This window comes from Mycteria americana, chromosome 4 (assembly GCF_035582795.1).
Source record: "Mycteria americana isolate JAX WOST 10 ecotype Jacksonville Zoo and Gardens chromosome 4, USCA_MyAme_1.0, whole genome shotgun sequence".
NCBI lineage: Eukaryota > Metazoa > Chordata > Aves > Ciconiiformes > Ciconiidae > Mycteria > Mycteria americana.
In genome coordinates, this window is record NC_134368.1 from 26396023 (window position 1) to 26415246 (window position 19224).

General features: G+C 41.4%; 1 protein-coding gene across 6 annotated transcripts in view; it reads left to right on the forward strand.

Moving 5' to 3' along the window:
- TBC1D1 (TBC1 domain family member 1) overlaps positions 1–19224 on the forward strand; it is a 118556-nt gene that overhangs the window by 32148 nt on the left and 67184 nt on the right. The window contains exon 1 of one of the 6 annotated variants that reach the window (XM_075499914.1): positions 1020–1477. The exons of 4 other annotated variants lie outside the window; for them this stretch is intronic. In XM_075499914.1, coding sequence (XP_075356029.1) covers positions 1457–1477 — 21 coding nt within the window. In that variant the 5' untranslated portion in view covers positions 1020–1456. Of the gene's footprint in view, positions 1–1019; positions 1478–19224 lie in introns of those variants that run through there. One more of the 6 variants, XM_075499913.1, reaches the window with a different exon arrangement.

Consider the following 19224-nt stretch of genomic DNA (forward strand, 5'->3'; position numbering starts at 1 on the left):
AGCCCCTTTTCTGCCTCAGTGAGCTGTGAGATTGGCTCTGCTTCTCCCCAGCCTGTGTGTGTGGGTGTCACTCATTGCTCCAGTGCACATTTAATAACTTAGACGAGTGGCACAGTGTCGGCTCTAAACCCGGAGATCATTCCTCCGGCCCTGAGCATGCAAGTGCAAGCACATGCAGGACACTTTCCCAGTGGGGTGACTGTCTTGGTGAGAGTGTCTTTGGGCAAAGCGAAGAGCTGAATTTGGCACTTCGACATCTAACTTTGAGCAGTTGAATTTTATTGGGAAGAAGTGCAGAACAGACCGCTATGCTTTCCTGTAATGATTTTGCAAATCTAGTTCTTCACTTTTTTTCTGTGAGGTGATGGAAAATAGAGGGCTTTTTGTTTTGGGCCCAATGGGTTACTTCCTGTGAAATCCAAGCCTTTTTTTCGTAGTTCTGTGCCCTTCCTCCAAACTGAGGAAAATGACTTGTTTTCAGGCAGCCCTACAGCCACGGAGTAGGGGTGTGTGTTCACAGGCAGTCCAGCCAGAGTGACAACAGGAATTAACACCTTTCCCATCTGGGTGGCAGGTAACATCCCTTGACCTGCTGGAAACATGCATACTATTGACTTGTGCCATACTGCGTTTTTAATTCTCTTCTTCGGCAGCTTATTTCTGGAAGTAGGGCTGCTAGTGTGTGATGTCAAGTGCCATTAGCTAACGTGTGGTGGGCCTGACTGGAAGTGTAACATTTCACAGTGGTTTCAAACAGATGATTTTTTGCTTGATCTTTTACTGTTAAGCATGACTTCGATGCCAGCATATTCCCAGAAAGTTACATGGACGGCGTGGGATTTTTTTTTTAATAGTTGCGAATCCTGTCTTTTGCGCTGAATGACGTAAAAGGGCAACGCAGTGAGGTAGCAGACGGTTGTCTGCGTTTTCGGGCGAGCTGCCGGAGGGCGAGCCCGCTCCCTTCCCGCCTTCCCGGGGACGGGCGGCCGCAGCCCGGCGCGGGGCGCCCCGGCGGAGGCGGAGCGCGGCGGAGGCGGGACGCGGCCGCGGCCCCGGCCCCAGCCCCCGGCCCGGCCCTTCCTTTCCCTTCCCTTCCTTTCCCTTCCCTTCCCGCCCCGCAGCACCGCACCAGCAGCCGGCGCCGCCGCGGGGAGCCTCCCCAGCGCGGCGAGCCCACGGTCCCGCCGGCCGGCGCCCGGAGGCGGCCGCGGGGAAACTTTGTGAGGCCGGGGGGGCTGGCTCCCCTCCCGGCGCATGAGGCGGCGGGAGCGGCAGGCGGCAGCCGGGAGGCGGCGGGGAGAGGCGGAGAGGAGCGGCCGGAGCCGGGGATCGCCGCCGGCCGCCGCGCCGGAGCTCGTAGGATGTCACCATTGTTCAGCTGGGTGGCTAAGGTAGGCGGCGCCGCGCCCGCCGTCCTTCGCTCTCGCGAAATAAAGTCCAGCCTAAGAGTTTGCAGATGTTCGCGTTTCATTTCAAGGCAAGTCAGCCGTCTCTGAGAAGGGATCAGAGCCCTGCTGTGTTGTTCAGCCAGGGGAAGGGAGAAGCACTCAACGTGAACAGTGAAGGCAAACTGATAGAACGCGTGGCTTGGGTTGAGGGGCTAAAAATGAAGCTGCAGTTCTGGCCGGCTGCTCTACCTTGCTGCGGATCTGTAGAAGGGGAGAGCTGTAATTAAAACTGCACAGAAGGTGTGGTCTTACTGCCTGCTCAAGTCTAACGCTTCTTGTGTGCTCCGGAGAATGTGTAACAGGACTCCCACCGTTTGTTTTGGACTTTTTTCCTGTTTTTTTGTCACACTCTGAATTTATGAAGAGCAATAAGATAGCTTTTAATGGGAGACTTACTTGTTTAAGTATGACAATGTGTGTGTCGTGTTGGCTTCTACATCTGTGTGTCTAGGGCTTCAGTAGGATTTTCCACTGTAGCTGTGAAACTACACATGGATGCAAAGCAGTAGAGATGGTTAAAGAAATCTAGGATATAGTTTTTAGCTGATGTTTCAAAAAAAATTTTTTTTCCCCAAGTAACAGTCATTCTGAATTTAAAATGAGCTGTATATGGTATTCTGTCGTGAGGCACAGTAGAAAGTGTAGAAGAGGACAAGTGGGTTAAACAGCTGCATGACAGGCAAGAATTGGGGGTCTCTTGGAGGAATTATCTGGGGAAAGAAAAGACTGTCTTGAAATTTAACAGGCAGCCTAGCCTACCAGGCAGACCACATAAAACCTGGTTCTTTCTTCTGTTTTGCTAGGTGTAAATGGTCAGTTGCTTAATCACTTACACATCCCTCTACTTGAATATGTAACAGGTGAAATACCTACCCTAGGAAGATAGTAAGAGGGAAGCGCTTGATGGGTGTTACCTTCATTCAGATTATCAGATAGAAGGATGTGCTCTCTTCTGTCTTAAAAGGACCCTGCTTGATTTTAGCCATGCCCTGAAAAACAGAAATGTGTCCTTTCCTCTTCCCATTTGGCTTTTTTTATGTGTTTAAAGAGCTACCAGGTGGAGTGCTTGTTGAAGTAGCTCCTTCTCCTGTCATCACTGTGGCTCTGTCTTGTGGGTGACGTAAGGCCTGATTTGCCATGTTATCTGAGGGAATGATACTGGCTGATTTGCGTGCTGTCTTTTACAACCGTGCCAGTCTCCTATACAGGTGGCTGCTGTCAAAAATGAGCAATGCTGTTGAGTAAATACTTCAGGGATGCCACCAAGGGGTGGCCCGTTTCCCCCCTTCGTTGTTCACTTGTCAGCTGGACAAAGCAGCTAGTCAGAGAGGAGTTAGTCTTGGAGGAGGTACAAGGCAGAACTTGTAGCGCACAGACTTGGCCGCATTTTTAGAGAGAGTAACAGAAGCTCTTGCAGAAACACACTTCTAACTCTGCTTTCAGGAGTGCTTTCTGGGCTTTCAGGACTAATTATTGCAATGCTGGTTCCTTACAAGTGTTTAGTTTTATTCTTTTAATGGCCGTTAATCATCAGTGCTAATTTGGGAGGGAAAGCAAAGCGGTGTATTTAGAAATATAAAATGAGGCTTGTTAACGGAGAAAGCTTTCTTGCCTGCCAAAATCTGATCAGTAAAAATGTAGGAACTAGTGCTGTAGGCTTTCAACACAAATGCAAGCCTTTCCAGTTTTTGTAAGATGGTGGCCCATTCCAGAATGGGGAACGACTGCAGGATGTGAGGGGGGAGGAGGCTGCCCTCCTCGAAACAAAGCTGTCCCCCTGCATCTATTACTTAAAAATGAGTAACCTCCCCATCCAGTAACGTGAGTTTTTAGTGTCACCATGCAAGTCCCCAGGCCTGCAGATACTTAGAAGTGAAGTAATTTACTCCCATATGCTATAAAATTGGTCCCCAGTGTTTGTATAAACATTACCTTTTAATATGTCTTCGTTACAGGTTTTTACGTGCTGTTTTACCTAGCTTGTCTCCTACCTACACGCAGGCTCCTTGGGGATGAGTTTTGTGGTGCTGCCAGGCCAGTTTGTGGGGCCCGTTCTGGGCTGAAGGATAAAGCCCTGCTTGAGTCTTACGTGGGTTGGTGTTGCCCATATTGGCCCTATGGATGCTGGCTAAACCACTTGAATGATGACTCGGTAGATAATGAATTCTTAAGTACTGACTTGGTTTAGTCTCCTAAAATTATTATAATAAAAAAGAATAGTTATACCTGTTTTTCCTGCACAGTTTTATACAAAGTCAGACAAATGACTTCAGGGAAACCTTTGACTAAGCACCTTAAAACATGGTTTGTTGAAAGCGTAAACTAACTTTGCACTGTTGTGGGTAGACAATACAGTCACTTTTGTAGATACACAGAGATATTTTAATCTGTATTCAGTTTATTTCACTGTGATAACTGTTACTAAAAGTAAAGATATCATTTTGGAGTTGAAAAACGTCAAAGCTTTCAGTCTGCAAATAAAAAAAGTAGCAATGCAGATTGTTACGGATTTATGGTGTACTTGCACACCATTAATTCTTTAGTAGGAGATAATAGTACAGTGATAGTTGTTAAGAGTAATTTTATTTCTGTTACTATCATATTTAATACAGCTTTAGTTTAAGTAAAAAAAAAAGTTTAGTGTTGTCTACACCTGACTTCATTTCATAATGCAAGTTTCTATTCAGAAGCAGCTTGACAGAAACCACAATTAAAGAATTGATTGTTGAAGAAATAGAAAGTAAGAAACAGTTCTTAGTGTAACAAATTGCATAAACAGAAAATTTGAGTAAATGTGTCCTCAGATTCTCAGCTAGTTAAGCAATTTATACACAGGTTGCCTTTCTAGTTACAAAAAAAGAGTACCATATATAATATAAAAGCTGTGTTTAGTGTCAGCTTATTTTGTCTAAAGGATTATAAACCAACAAGGAACCAGTGAAGAAAATAAGGTAAAATGTAAAGCAAGGTTACATTATGTAAATCAAGGTTTCTTCTATGATGATTTTGCTGGTATGGATCAATCAGCCCTGGTCAGCTGCCTCCAACCCACAGGACAGCAGGTGGGAAGGGGATGCTCCCAGTTCCCTCCTGAGGGGAACTGAGAGCAGCAGGGTTTCTTGCTGCAGCTCGAGGAACCTCCAAGAATGGGCCACCAGCACTGGCAGAAAAGGGTGGGCTTACAGTGGTCCCCAGCTGGCTTGGCTAATCTTGGTCCTTGGACTGAGAAGCTGATTGTTTGGATTTCTTCTGCTCTGAAGATCATATTTTAGGGTATATTCACAATAGATGCTCTGAAATTCCCAATAGCAAAGCAAGAAGTAGGTTGTTTTGTTTTGTTTGTTTGTTTGTTTTTCCCAAGGACTGCTGAGTCAGAATTGCCTGTGAGCTTTCTTCAGTTTGGGAAGCTGTCAAGGCATCAAAAAAGAAAGTTTCTACACTATTCAGTGCAGCAAGGCTTGGTTACTTGGCTTGTGCCATGAAACATTACTGAAGTAGTAATTTATAATAACATTGGAAATGCCAGTTATTTTTCTTGGAATCCTCATATAACTTATATGCTGTGTTCGAATTGGTCTTGCTGATGTTTTGCCATTTTTTTCTACTATTTTCTAAATAATAGAGTGCCTAGTAGACCTCTGGGGGAGAATATGTGGGAGTAACAATCTACTTCTTAGTTTAGGTCAGAAGCTACAAATGAAATTAATTTGCCTTCTGGAAGAGAATGAGAAGGAATGAGAGGCTGAAAATCGGGAAGCCCAAGAAATCACCCCCTCCTTTTTTTTTTTCCTTTTTAAGAGTGTTCTGAAAGGGCGATCTTGGCTTTTTTCCTGGTCTGTTTTAGGGTATATCACACTCATAAATGAGGATGTTTTGTTCCAGCTGTACTGACGTGCCTCTTTCCTTTATTCCCCACAGCTTCCAGCAAAGTTGAGCACCTTTGGGTGTCTTTAATCCCTCAGTGAATGACTTGGATTTTAGGCAAATGAATTGGGATTTGGTCTCTTAAGGAGCCCTCATAACCAGGCATTTTAACACTGTCTAAAGCCCAATAAACCTTTAAGTTTATTAGGCCTGTCTGACTTTTAAGCCCATCTTCCTTCTAAGATGGTAAATTAGTTGGGGAGGTGAATAAACAGTGGTGGTATCCTATGGTGTACAACCCTTGTTTGTGCTAGTGCATATACCCCCAATAACCCTTTTATAAATGAATTTGAATACTTGGATACTGTATCAAAAATGAGGGAGTTAATAGAGAAGTAGTGTCAGGGAAGAACTGGGAATCATTGGGGAGGGAAGGCTCAAATGCCACAGCTTCGCTTGTAGACAAATCTCCTTGAAGCCATTGAGGCTGCGGGTAGGGTTGGAGGGACAGACCCTCGCTTGTCTCTCGGGCCAGATGCCGGCAACACAGCAAAGAGAAAGTTCAGATTTCTGCCGGAGCTGGGTTTTGGTGCCTGAGTTTGCACAATGCCCCTGTCAGAGAACACTAGGTTGCTGCTCAGTGTGTTTCTCCAGGTCAGTTTTTGTTCGGGGAAGAAATGTTACCAATTGACAGCTAAGTGCAGATCATCGCAAAATGCCAAGCAGTTGAAACGCGCCGTTTTCTGTATGCCAGTCACTCCCCACCTTCCCCCGCGGGGGTCTGGGCGATGACCGAGGAATATGCGCTCAGCATTTGAAATGAAGTCAGTCCTGTGGTAAAACCCCTCTGTTACTCAGCAGTTACATTCCCTTTGGAGCCGTTTGTTTTTTATTCTTCATCCTTCCATTTCTTTTTTCTGCATGCCAGGCCTGAATTGCACCTGCTCTGCTTAGACATCCCTGATTCGATGGGAGAGGGCCAGAATACAGCCTGGCTCACACGGCTTTTATGTGGCTGGGCAGACATAGTAGGGCAGTGTCCTCTGCATTTGTAAGGTACATTACGGGTGCTTAGTAAGGAGTAGAGCTTTCCATAGTGAAATTCCTGGCCATGTAGATTGCAGCTTACCAAGGTTTCTCTTGAATCATTTATGCCTTTCTGAATTAATTTCTTATGAGTATCTACTTCTGGGTTCATGTTGACCTTCAGACAACAAGCCAAGGCCAACAAGGTAGCTGAGCTTGCTGTTCTGTACAGGTCCTGCACTCTGCAATTCAAACCAGAACTTTTATGCTCCAGTCAAAAACCATTTGCTTTCCTTTGCTGAAAAGCTCTCTGGAAATCGGTGCTGTTAGCTGTCTTCATGTGGGTAACACGTTTTGGGCCAAACTAATAGCAAAAATATTAGTAAATCCTGCAGGATCAGGGAAAACTCCAGGTCCCATCAGAGATGGACGGTACAACTAAGGGTTTGTTTGGGGTTTTGCCATATATATATGGGGCACTGCAGTTTAACTTTATTTGCTTTACATTTGATGATCTAAAATACTGTTTCACATCATAGCCTGCTTTTTTGGAAGACTACTATAATGAAACAGTCTTTTATGTGCACTAGAGGTGTTTTGTGTTTTTTGTGTCTGAGAACACAAAAGCAGCAGTTTGGCTCTGGGTTCCCCAAGTAGAAATATCTTTAAGGGAGAGGTTGGGCAAAGCACCTCTTGCTTCAGAGATCAGCTCACAGAGCTGCAAGAGAATTCCAGTTTGTAATTTCCCATCATCCTGAATATAGAAGCTGCAGCATTTCTGAGAAACTTCTGCTTTAAGGGGATGTTGGAACATTTTTACTGTGCCAACTAATAAATACTTAAGATTTTAAAACAAACTGGTTTAAAAGACTTCTTAAAGTTGAAGGAGCTGAGGTTGTGTATGGTGTACAGGGGTTGACTAGTGATTTAGCAAGTAAATATTCAATAGAAATGCTGTTAATTGAATTACAGCTTGGCTACTGTTTTTTTTTTAATTAGAAGCCTTTACAGCTTAACTGTTCAAGCTGAAATACTCATGGATCGCAATGACTGAGAAAAAAAAATCTCAGCCTCAGTTTTGTTAGTATTTTACATATCAGTAAAGATATACAAAATATGTCAAGAGATGTGCCCAAATAGGAGCTTGCTTACTAATTTGTATGGGGAGATAAGGCAGTAGAGCTGGGAAGAGCAGCTGGAACTTGGAGAGCAGAAGCTGAAGCAAGGAATGACATTAACCACTGTGTATTGGTTTTACAACTCAGTACAAATAACAGTTCAGTGATAATCTGAATTGTTTTTGGCTATTCTCACTTTTTAACCAAATTACAGTAATGAATTCTGAGATGAATTAATGCATAAATATAAAACTTTAATAGGAGAGATTTAAAGTAAAACCTTTCTGAAGAACATGGTTTGCTCACTGAGAAGCAAGAGAGAGGTTCAGGTACCTTTACCCTGTCGAGGTGGACTAGAGTGTAACAACTGGGTTTCTGCTACCTCTTCGCTCTGTGTCTGCAAGTTCCCAAAAGGCCAGGCCAGTGTTCCCTGATCAGCTGGCCAGGTGTGTGAAAGCTGCAGTATTAGCCTGGATGAAATCACCTGTAGGTTGCATCTACATTAGTAAGTAGCATACAGAAACAGATGGCTCAAGGGAAACTGCTGGTGCTGAGGACAGGTTGTGTACCTGGTTCAGGGAGGTGGGGTTTACTTTGGACTAGCCCTGATGTGCTGTGAACCGAATGCCTGTTTGCAGTGAAATGCATCACAAAATGAAGGTTTAGTTCTATTTAAATGGACATCAGTTCAGGCACTTTGAGACAGCTTCACAATGTGGTCTGTCGCACAAGAAGAGGATTGGGAGAATCCACTCTCAAACACATTCCTGATCCAAATTAAAATAGTGAAGTAGTCACACGTATATAATACTTGAGAATCCAGTTAGAGAAGCTGGACAAACAGCATATGCATGACTTCCCAGTAGGTGGCCCTGATGCAAGGAATGGGGCCCATCAGAGAATTTTTGTTTTATTGGGATGTTGACCTTTTGGCTACTGCTTTGTGAGAATTTCAGGCCTGAAGAGGTTGTTCAGAGTTTCTGTGAGCTACACTTCTGTCTGTCACTAACTGAAGCACTGTGAAGAGAGAGTAAAAACATGTATTGCCTTCCATTCTCAGGGCAGTGTGCATGTAAGCACACATGTTGGTGGCCACATTTAAAAAACAAAACAAAAATTAATCTTGGCTGAAATACCTGGAAGCTTCTTCCCAACTCAAAAGCTGCTGGCTTTGGACATGTGAATGCTTCTCTTTGTGCCTTTACAGCATCATCGCTGTAATCAAAAACATATGTTTTTTCCAGGGGGAACCTTTGATATGCAGTAACCAAACAGGATTTTCAGGTACAGATATCCTGTGAAATTGCGGGTTTGGGGAGAAGAGACTACTAGCGCATAGTTACGCAGGCACACTCCCAGCTACTCAAAATGGCAAAGCTGAGCTAAACTAAACAGCCCCTTTCTTTTTCAGTCAAACATTTTGGGGGTTTTGTGTGTTTATTTAAAGGAGCTCTGTAACCAAATATCTTACTTTTATTAGATCTTAACAGTTGCCTCTCTGCATTTACTGGACCATTGGTCTGCTGCTACAGTACCAATGAGGTGAGCTCACTGAAGCCGTTGTCATGGAAATTTGGATGGTTAACACTAAATGTTTCATGCTGGTTTTGTTTCTTTGGACCTTTTATAGCTTCCAATCTCCTCAAATGCAAGCCATGGAAAAGGAGATTTGTAGAAGTGCTTTGGAGTTTTAGAAGATTATGTACAAGAGGCCTGTCTTTAAAACTCTGGTGGTAGTTACCCAGAACCTGAACCAAAAATACATGCTGGAATTTCAGATTTTGGGTAAGTCCCACTGTAATATAACCTGTAGGATTTAGCATTCTGTGGAAACAATTGACATTTCCATTTGACATATAGTCATCGGAGACTGACTTTTGTAGATTTAAGAAAAATGTTCTTTTATATGCGAACACCGTTCATGGAGCTGATGCTATGTTTTGTTTATAAAGTGCAGAATCATATACAAAATTATTTATTGTAGGTTGTTATAATTCAGGCAGCATTGTTTTCTCTGGTATTTCTAAAGATTCGATAATGCTTTCACGTATGTTTAAAAAACAACACAAAAAGGCCCAGTCCACTTGTATATTAGGTGTGGCTGAAATAGCAGCAGTCCCTAGTGCTGACATAATTTGCGGGGGGGGGGAGAAATTTGCATTAAAAGGAGTCTTTCCTTGAAATCTTTTTTTCCTTCCCTTCTTACTGCTTTCCTTCAGCTAGTCTGTTAGCGTGTCCCATAGAGCATCATCCTTGTATCCCCCTCCAGCTTCTCATGGAGATCCTGTAAGTCTGTGACGTCTGTGTTTTAGAGATGTTGAATGTTCACCACTCCCTTTTGGGTTTCCTCAGTGAGTAAGTGTTTAAATATAGAATACTTCGCAAATATCGTGAAGGTCGGAATTCAGTCACTCTGCAAGGGGTGTGACAGCGTGAACTGTTCAGCTTAGCTGAAATTCAGTGTTTGGTAGTTGTCTGTCTGATTTACCATTTTCTAAAGAAACCCAGCCTTAACTTGTGGGGGAGACTGGAAGAACGAAAAGGAATAACGGAAAATTTACTGTTGGAAGAGACTGGGTAGGCTTAAAATAGCAATTTCATAACCCTGAAAAGAGAACAGATTCTGAATTTTTGCGTGTGTTGTTATAATTTCCGGCTGAATAAAGTATGATGTGGATCAAATTTGATATTTATTAAGTGGTAATACAAATAAATGGTAGGAGCTCCAGAAAAGCTCGTGAACATGGGCCAACATGTATTATTGAAAGTCTTTGTATACACTGGTATCTTTTTTTATTGATTACAGTTCTCCGTGTATTGCACTATCATGCAGACACTTTGTTTGGAAAGGTACTGAGGGTAGGTCTGTTTGGTGATTCCTAATTTCTTGTTTCCCATCGGTACAGCTAGCTTATTCTGACTGTAGTGGTGGAAAAGCATTATTGCTATTTTAGCAGATATCTTGAGAATCTTGATAATATCTTCCATTTTCAATCAGTCTGGCACTGTGTCTTTTCCATGTGATTTTTTTTCTTTTTTTGTTTTTTTCCTGCATTGCTTTCTTACATAGGAATAATAAGAACTTTTAGACTGAGACTCAAATTAATGAAGTTCCCTGAATTTCTTCTCTTGTTGTTCATCAGTTGCATCATTAGTATTTCTGAACTCCTGCCAGGCATCATGTAGGACTTGGATACTGGCTGCTGTTATTATGGCATTTATGAAATAAACCAGATGATGCAGGTAAATGATCTGACTGCAGCTTTAGGGAATTGTTGATAATTCTGTAGTATGGCTAATGGGGAAGGAAGAGAAGGGTGAATTTCAGCTGTTACTCTTCAGTTACTGCGGTTTTCCTAGATGAGCACTGCTTCTGAGATCAATTAGCAGTGCCTGCACAGGCCAGGTAATAGTGCTGAACTGAGATGACCAAAATAAAGTTGTTGGCACAGGCTGCAAATCTAGAGATCTGCCATTGTAGGTCTATAGTGAATTTGGTGCAGGATATAAACATGAGAATTTTTGTCAGCAGGGAGTACCATCATGGCATTTTCATAATGTGGAGGCACTGCTAAAAATTCTCTTCTGGCTTCTCGTTCTTGGGTATTTCTAGGGTGGCACCTTGGCTTGGCTGTGGGATGGCTTTCAGGAGTGATCCCATAGCTCCATTTGTCTTGATGGCGCCTTTCATCTATGTTTTGACAACTCTTCTCCATTTAGGACTGAATGTGCAGGTTTATCTAAACGGGACAGTGACATCTTGGGTTTTGTGTTGGGACATGCAAATTCACTATTGACTGTCAACACAAGGAGCATGCTTGGCTGCCCTGTAGCAGTTAAAGTGAGGAGAGAACAGCCAGTGAAGATGCCAACATTTAAATGAAGAAATGAGATCTGGTTAAGATGACCAAAATCATGAATAAGTGAAGTAGTGCTGTGTAGGATGGTATTGCAGGACTGCCAGACATAGGATAGTTAGTCTGTAACGCTGCTCTGCAGCTGGTGCATTCCTACCATCCATGACTGCATTTGCAGTGAAATGCTATCTTGCAGGCAGTCTGTAAGTGAAGGGCACGTTTTCCACACTGATAGTCTTCCTCTGAATACATTGTTAAATAACTTTTTCAGATATCTAGTATACCATCTGTTTTTCCTTTTTCTCTTCACTGTTCTAGCACACTTAGTGCAGATATCCTGGGTCTCTTACAGTGACTTTCAGAGGCACCTGATGTAAAGATTTGTGGAATGACCACTCTATAAAAGCATCTTTTTACAAGCTCTTTCTTTTTTCTTGCAAGTTTTTTGTCAAATCTGGATCTGAGAGGAAGACTAGAATACAGAAAAGTTGAACTTTTCACCTACTGTAAAATTTCAAGACAGCTTTATCTTTTAACAAGAGGGAAACAAGGTCTATTTTGTCTGTCATCAGCAGGAATTGCAAGGACTGACTTTTTAAGAGAATGATCCTTGACTCTTTAGATGAAAAATTGGCAAACTTTCCTAATGTGATCTGACTGTATCTTAATGGTGGGGATCTTGAGTAAACAGCTTGATCTTCCCTTTGCTCCCAACAACATCGCATTGATAGCTTCCAGTAAATGCAAAATATCCTTAGGAAAGCAATGTGTTTTGGACTGTCCTTGATAACAACTATTTCCAAGAGAGTTAAAACATCTACCCTGTGGTAGCTAAATTTCTTCACAAAAGGCTGACTGGTTTTCATTCAAATTACATGGTAAATGTTTTAGTGTAAATAGTCCTTAGTGAATCATGGGAGGTCAGTAAGCTTTCTGTGAGACATTTGTTTCAAAATACAGTCTAATTCTGTAGGTTGTTAACAATTTCCCTATGTGCTTCTTATGTAATAAGGGTCTTGCTATAAGTTGAGGGCTATTTAGGTGTACTCTTTGTATTGTTCTTCCTTCTCTTCCATTACATTGAATGCACTCTACATTAGGAATGCCTGGTAAAAATCAATAGCATTAAACTTTAAGCTTTGAATTAACCTTTGTCAGTACTATAAAATATGTAGATAATCCTAAGAAGACCATTTGTGTAGGAATCAAAGGTGGGCAAAGACCTTATGTTCAAAGGAAGTTAATTTTCATAAATAAATACATTGTTATTTTGGGTGGTCTACAATGCATTTTAGAAAAAAAATGAATACAAACAACTAGTATCAACCACAGGTGTGGATTTCATAGAAGTATGTAGTTAATTGACAAGTTGGAATAATCCCATTAGACCTTCTGATCAGAAGCCATCACTAGTATCTTACAAAAAACCCACCATAATCCAAAAAGCCCCTAGACAGGAGTAACCATTTGTTTTTACATCCGAAAAGGAATAAAACCAGTGAACTAAATTCTAACTGCTTTTCTTAAATGGAAGGCAGGGTAGTTTTCATGGGATGTTTAACCATTACTTTCCCATCCTGTTCTGTGAGTTGACCTGAGGCAGCTGAAATCTACTGCTACTGTGTGACAAAGCAGCAAATATGTGCTCATCCACGAGACAATCAGTTCACTGGCATTTTATACCAATCGAGCAGAATGCTGGAAAAAGCTGATCAGCTTCTGCTCTCCAGTTCCCTTTGGGGCCTCTATAAGTTTAATGTTTGAGTAAGATTCTTCCCATGAAAAGCGTCGTCCATCTGTCCACCACCACCCCCCCCCCAGGAGTTCTAGGGAGAAGGACAGTGGGGTTGTCCCTTCCTTCACGAAGTGTTACTGTGTTGTCAGACCAAGAGAGATGGTGTTTTACTCTATTGCAGGTAGAGCTAACTTACACATCATGTCAATCAAAAGCATTCATAGGATGATTTCCCCCCTGTGAAAACTTCAAAATAAATTTAGGGGGGAGGGGGATTTTGACACTTGTTTGGATCAGCTAAGAAGGTTGTATCAGAAATAAGTTCAGTTGTAATGAGGACACACATCACAACTGGAGCTTTCCTCCCTTCTTATTTGGAGTTGGATATTGCTAGAAAGGACAGAACAATTTGAGCCTTTATATCGTTAGAAAAGAAGTTATATTTACTTCTGTCTGTTTATAGCTAGCCGCTATTTTGCCAGTTGTACCAATTTTGATAACTGTGACAGAAGCCTGAGAGCAAAGGAGACTGGGAGAGAGCCTGTCACCTATTGTACAACTGGAATTTAATCTGATAAATATATTTTTTTTTCCCCAAAATGTTCTTAGTAACTCATTTCCTGTTTTAAATCCTGTTATTGCCTTTCAGTTTAAAAAAAACAACAAACAACTCCCTCCCTCCCTCCCCCCACCAAACCCCAAGAAAAAAACCGTTGCCCTGAAAGCTTTTAAATACCATTACTGTCCATTTCTAACTATCTAAGAATAGGATTCCTCCTGTTTCCCACCCATAGCCTCCGACTCGGCCCCAGGCCTGTCTCAGCCCTGTGAAGGGAGCTGCTTGCAATCTGCACCACCCCCCCGCCCCCCGCAAAGGATTTAATCTCTGTTGATAATGAACGAGCACAGATGTTTCTAGCTATTACTTTACAACAGTTACTGCCTCCTTGTTCGATAGTCACCTTGTAAAATGTGAGCCAGGAATCCTGCAGGTATTACCAGCAAACACTGTTACATCTTCAAGTGCTGTTTTCATTTGTGAAATTGAGTGAAAAGAAAACTTTGAAACAAAATATGGAGAAGATAACACTATGAAGATGCTAATGTGCTTTTGAAATATCTATTGACTTGCTTTATTTCACATTTGTTGCTTAAAAGTTTATGGTACTGAATGGAGAAGCTGATGAAGCAGTACAAGATGAAAAGAAATGATTTATATTGCTAGGAAAGAAGGGGGCTAGGGAAAAATGAATTAATGAACAACATATGATAAGCTCTCCAGGTATAAAGCAGAATACACTAACAGGCTTCCCAAAAGTAGATTTTGTAGGAATACCCCCTTCAGAGCCACTCAGGTGCCATTGCATTCAGAGCTGCACTAAAAGCCATGGAGGCCTTCCATCAACTGCAGTTTGTTTTTGTATCATGCATTTTCATGGGGAGAGGTCCAAAAGCAAGCACCAGTTTGGGACATGGCAGTTTATTTATGGAGAGTAGCCAGGTTTTGTTGTATTTTGGGCTTCAAGTAAGGTACGTCTTGAGAGCATATGAAAGAAAACCTTAAAGTGTATCAGCAACATGATGCATCTCTCTTGGGGAGGAAGCACCACCACAAAATAGAGCAGTCCAACTTCACTAGAACACCGAGTACAATTATGTTCTATTTCTGAGCTTGTTTACAATAATCTGTAAACAGCTTCTGCAAATATTGTTTTTTCAGAAAGGAAAGAAAACCTTTTTGTGCCTCTTTAAATTGCATGGAGTGCTCTCCAACTCACATGACTTTGCAAAAAGTGTAACCTTTTCCATCTAGCTGCGGAGTCATGAGGAAGGTTCTCGAGCTGAGATTTGTCTGTAATATTAAAAGGAATGTGATACTGTGAAAGTGGCATACAGTACTCGCAGCATCAATCTGCATTCCTTACCAATCTTCTGGAGGCAGCACTCAATGTACGTAGGAAGCCTAGTCACCTTTATGGCTTTTTATGATAACGTTTGAACTGTAGGAGTATATGTTGGCTACGTGGAGCTCTGCCATTGGTGCTTACTGTGTCAAAGTGACAGACTTTGGAGCAAAGTCGCCATGCACCATGCTCCAAGTCAAAAAGAACTCAGTTTAAACAGGTGACTCTCTTCTGCCCCACACAGAATATCCTTTGAATTTTAGTGCACTCTTGTTCATCAGCTTCTTACATACATCCCTGGAAAATTTGAGTCTTAGCCCCATCACCCTCACTTACCCCATTCTGAGTATAATGTCCATTCAAACCTAAGCAAATGACTCCCACAAGTAGACACACGTACAATCACCTTTCCTTTCAATAGGTCCTTTTATTCAGCCATTGAGCTTTCCCTTATCAAGGTTGAAAGGACATCTCTGTCTTGCCTTTGCCAGGTCTGATTTCACAGCCCTTCCCTAGCAGCACACCTGTGGTGTGGTTGGCCCTGCTGACTGCTAGCCTGGCTACCCCTCCCAGCCCTCTGGTTTGCTCTGACTTGCTGTCCTTTCTCAAAAGATATCCACAAGTTCTCTGGTTAAATGAGACACCTAGTGCATTTTAGGTACTGTAGAGAGAAATGAGCTAGACCAACACGCACAGATGGTGAAGATGCTGAGAGTGGCGCAGTTCATCGTTGTTTTATGAGCAGTGAGGATACAGCAGCACAGTTTTGGATCATATGTGTTGAGGCATGAAGTCATGGAGCAAAGATGAACTGTCTCTCTGTGCACCCACCAATCTTAAGTACTTAGAGAGCTGGTGGTAAGAATCACGCTTTGGCTCTACCCATGGTGCATTTGTTATGCACAGAAAAACAGAGCAAACTGATGGGAGCTGGCAAATGGTCATTATCCAGGGACTGGAGGAACTATAAACTTTCTACTTCTCTTTCTGAATTAAATCTTGGTTTGAAAGTGGCTTTATGGGAGGAATAAAAGTCAACAAATAACAAAGGAAGAAAGCTAATAATTAAAGTACTCCATAGAACTGTTGATTAGGAGTCAAGGGGTGAAAATTTGGAAAACGAGAATTGAAGTTAATGACTGGAAAAAGTCAGCGAGGTGTAGGAGGCTGTAGAGCAGTCTCCAAGCAAGATAATAGAAGAAAAAACCCTGTAAAGACACTTGAGATGAGACCTGAATATAAAAGGTCTTTCACTGAAATGGAAATTAAGTTGAAAAGTTTGTTAGTCTTTTCTGCCTTGAATTTCTACTAATGCTGAGGAATAAAGAAATTCTGTCACTTTTAAAACTTCTTTTTTTACTTTAGTGAGAGACTAAAGACTGTGGTTTTGTGCTAGAAGTTTTTAGTTCATTCTTTGGTTAAACTAGTGGGCAAGACTTCTCACAAAAGAAATCTCAGCTGATTGTATCTTGCCCTTCCTTTTCTGGCAGCTGTAGGTTTCCTGTTGGGAAGAGAAGGTTGTGGGATCCCCATCATTGGGGTTACTTGGAACTCAGCTGGATGTGACCCCCAGCATCTCATCTAAGTTTGAAGTTGGATCTAACTTGGAAGTTTGCCTTGCTTTATGTGGGGGTCTGCACTGTCAGAGGTTGCTTCCAAATTGTTCTGTGATTCTGAAAGAAGAAATTGTGCAGTATCTAGATTAAAAACAAAAAACCCCCACTGAAATGTATAAATTAAAATGTTTTAGATATAAAAATGCCAAACTTTAACTCCATTGAGTGGAGAAAACGTAAAAAAAGTTAGTTGACCACTAGTGTGGGTTTAAGGAGTGATAAGGATGGGAAGCATTGATCTCTGTTTCATTACTGCACAGCCGTTTTGCTAGAAGTGTGCTGAAAACAGACCAACTGCTTTTTAGTACATATCAGACTACCAAAATCAAAGATTTTATGCAGATTTTTAAAAATCTTTTAAAAGATTTTTTTATTTAAAAATGCAAATAAATACTTTGCTGTATCATCTTTTTATATATGTTGTGTATGTCTCAAAAATTATTTTCCTTTCTTCTGTTCTACTACTTTTACAAAGTATTCCGTGATTATGAATACCTTATGGGTGACAAAAATATTGCTATCTGTCGTGATACAACTAGATGGCTTCTCCCAAGATACATAGCTGTGGACCCTATTTTTCCTGTAGTAGCACTCTCTAGTAAAATAGAGAAGGAAAGGTATTAACAGCAAACAGTGTGTTAGACTTCTTGACATATTCTTTTGAGCCTGCTATGGTCAGAAAAAAAGGCAAGTAAAAACACTTAAAAATAATTCAGATGTGCTCTCATACTTGAGTAGGCAGGCAAAACTCACTTAATTGAAACATCTACTTGTTTGAAGAGCTTTGTGAAAGATTTTTAAGGCTCTGTTCTAGCCAGGGTGGTGTGAGACCTTCTGAGGTTCAACTCAAGATTTTACCCTAATGGTTTCCAGTCTCCAAGAATTTATGGAGTCTATTTTATAGGACCAGTTGCTGACAACACAGGTCTGTCTTATATTAAACAAAACCATCTACTCCGTTGAAATAGTTAAGCCTATGCTTGAGCCCTTCACTGACCTGAAGCCTTATGAAGGGACTGGTAGGTATAAACTGGTAGGTTTATACTGTAGGTATAAACACTGTATAGCATCTAAAATCATAAATCATCCAACTGTTTTTTTTTCCTAGTACTGGCCAGTTGATGTGCTAATGGTTCTTTTTCTGATGTGTTAAAGGTTCTTTTTCTTTTTGCTTTGCTTTCCTACCTACTGCGTATTAAAGAAACGGGGAATCTTTTTTTAGTCCGGTCTTGTTTACCAAAAGGCATTCAGCTGTTACTGGGCTTTTTTCATTAAAATTGTTTCTCACTCTTTCTCAAATCCACTGACAGGCTAAAGACATTGACATCTTACTGCATGCTTGTATGTAAACTTAAAGGGTGACTTCTGGTTGCATGGGAAAAAAAATGCAACTGCAGTTTCTCCTGGGACGGGAGAGAGCTGTTCCTTGTTCTTCAGATGCAGCAAACCTGTGCATGCTTAAAAATGATTGCCTTCTCTCATGATTTAGTGCATGGTGTAGAAGCTGTAGCTGTTTGTTTAGTAGCTAACTAACGTGCATTAGGAAGTTCTAGGTGTTGGTTTGTGTTTTGCTTGATTATCCAAGAGTCAAGTAGCAAGAATACTCAGCATTTCAATTCCCTGCTTTGTCTCTGAAAAATAAACATTCTCATCATAGCAGAAATAACATGGTGTACTTAAAAAAAAAAAAAAAAAACCCCACAACAGTCCAGTGTTAGTTTTAACGGTTATAGATACATCTTCTTTTTCTGTATCTAATTCAGACACTCTAAATGCAAAAAGTTTTCCTAATACATTCCAGTTGTGTTTTCTGTTCACCAGTCCTGTTTGGCCCAGAGTGAGTGATGAGAAGGTAAAGTTCTGTGTTTGGTAAAGTTTCATCGTTGCTTATGCTGTTGTTCTATACTTAGTTTTGTGGTTTTAGGGAAATAATTTTAGGTCATCAGCAGTTGTTTTTCTGATTACAGAAATGATCTTTATCCACTGATTACATATTTATACCGAGAAACAAGTCAGAAAACACTTAAGAATAGAAATATGCTAAAAAAGAGAATTTGTCCAGCAGGAAGAAATCATACATGTGTGCAACAGTCCTCCCCCACTGTCTTAGCAAGTTCAGATTAGTAGACACAATTACCTGTAGGTTGGTATAGGAGATGTGGTATGTAAGTCACGAAGCTGAGATAGGATGGCACCTCTGGAGGTCATCTGGTTCAGCCCCCTGCTCAAAGCAGGGTCACCTACAGCAGGTTGCTCAGGGCTGTGTCCAGTCAGAGTTTGCATATCTACAAGGATGGAGACTCTGCAACCTCTCCAGGCAACCTGTGCCAGCACGTGGCCACCCTTACAATAAAAAAGACCTTTTCTTACGTACAGAAATAACCCCACAACCTTTAAAAAACTCCAAGCAACATTACCTTAATTCAGGAGCAACTTGATCCTTGCTGCTTTTTGATACAAATTGAAGAGCCATAAAATCTGATTCCGTTTGCATCTTAATTAATTGCTGGAGGTTTGCAAGAGATGTGGTTACTGTTCGCCCAGTGGCATGCTTCTTAATCTGGAAAAATTCCAGCTGTGGTTAATAAACATTTGCCAGGATAGAGCCTACATTGTTTATTTTAGTAATTTGAAAAAAATAGAAATATATTTATGT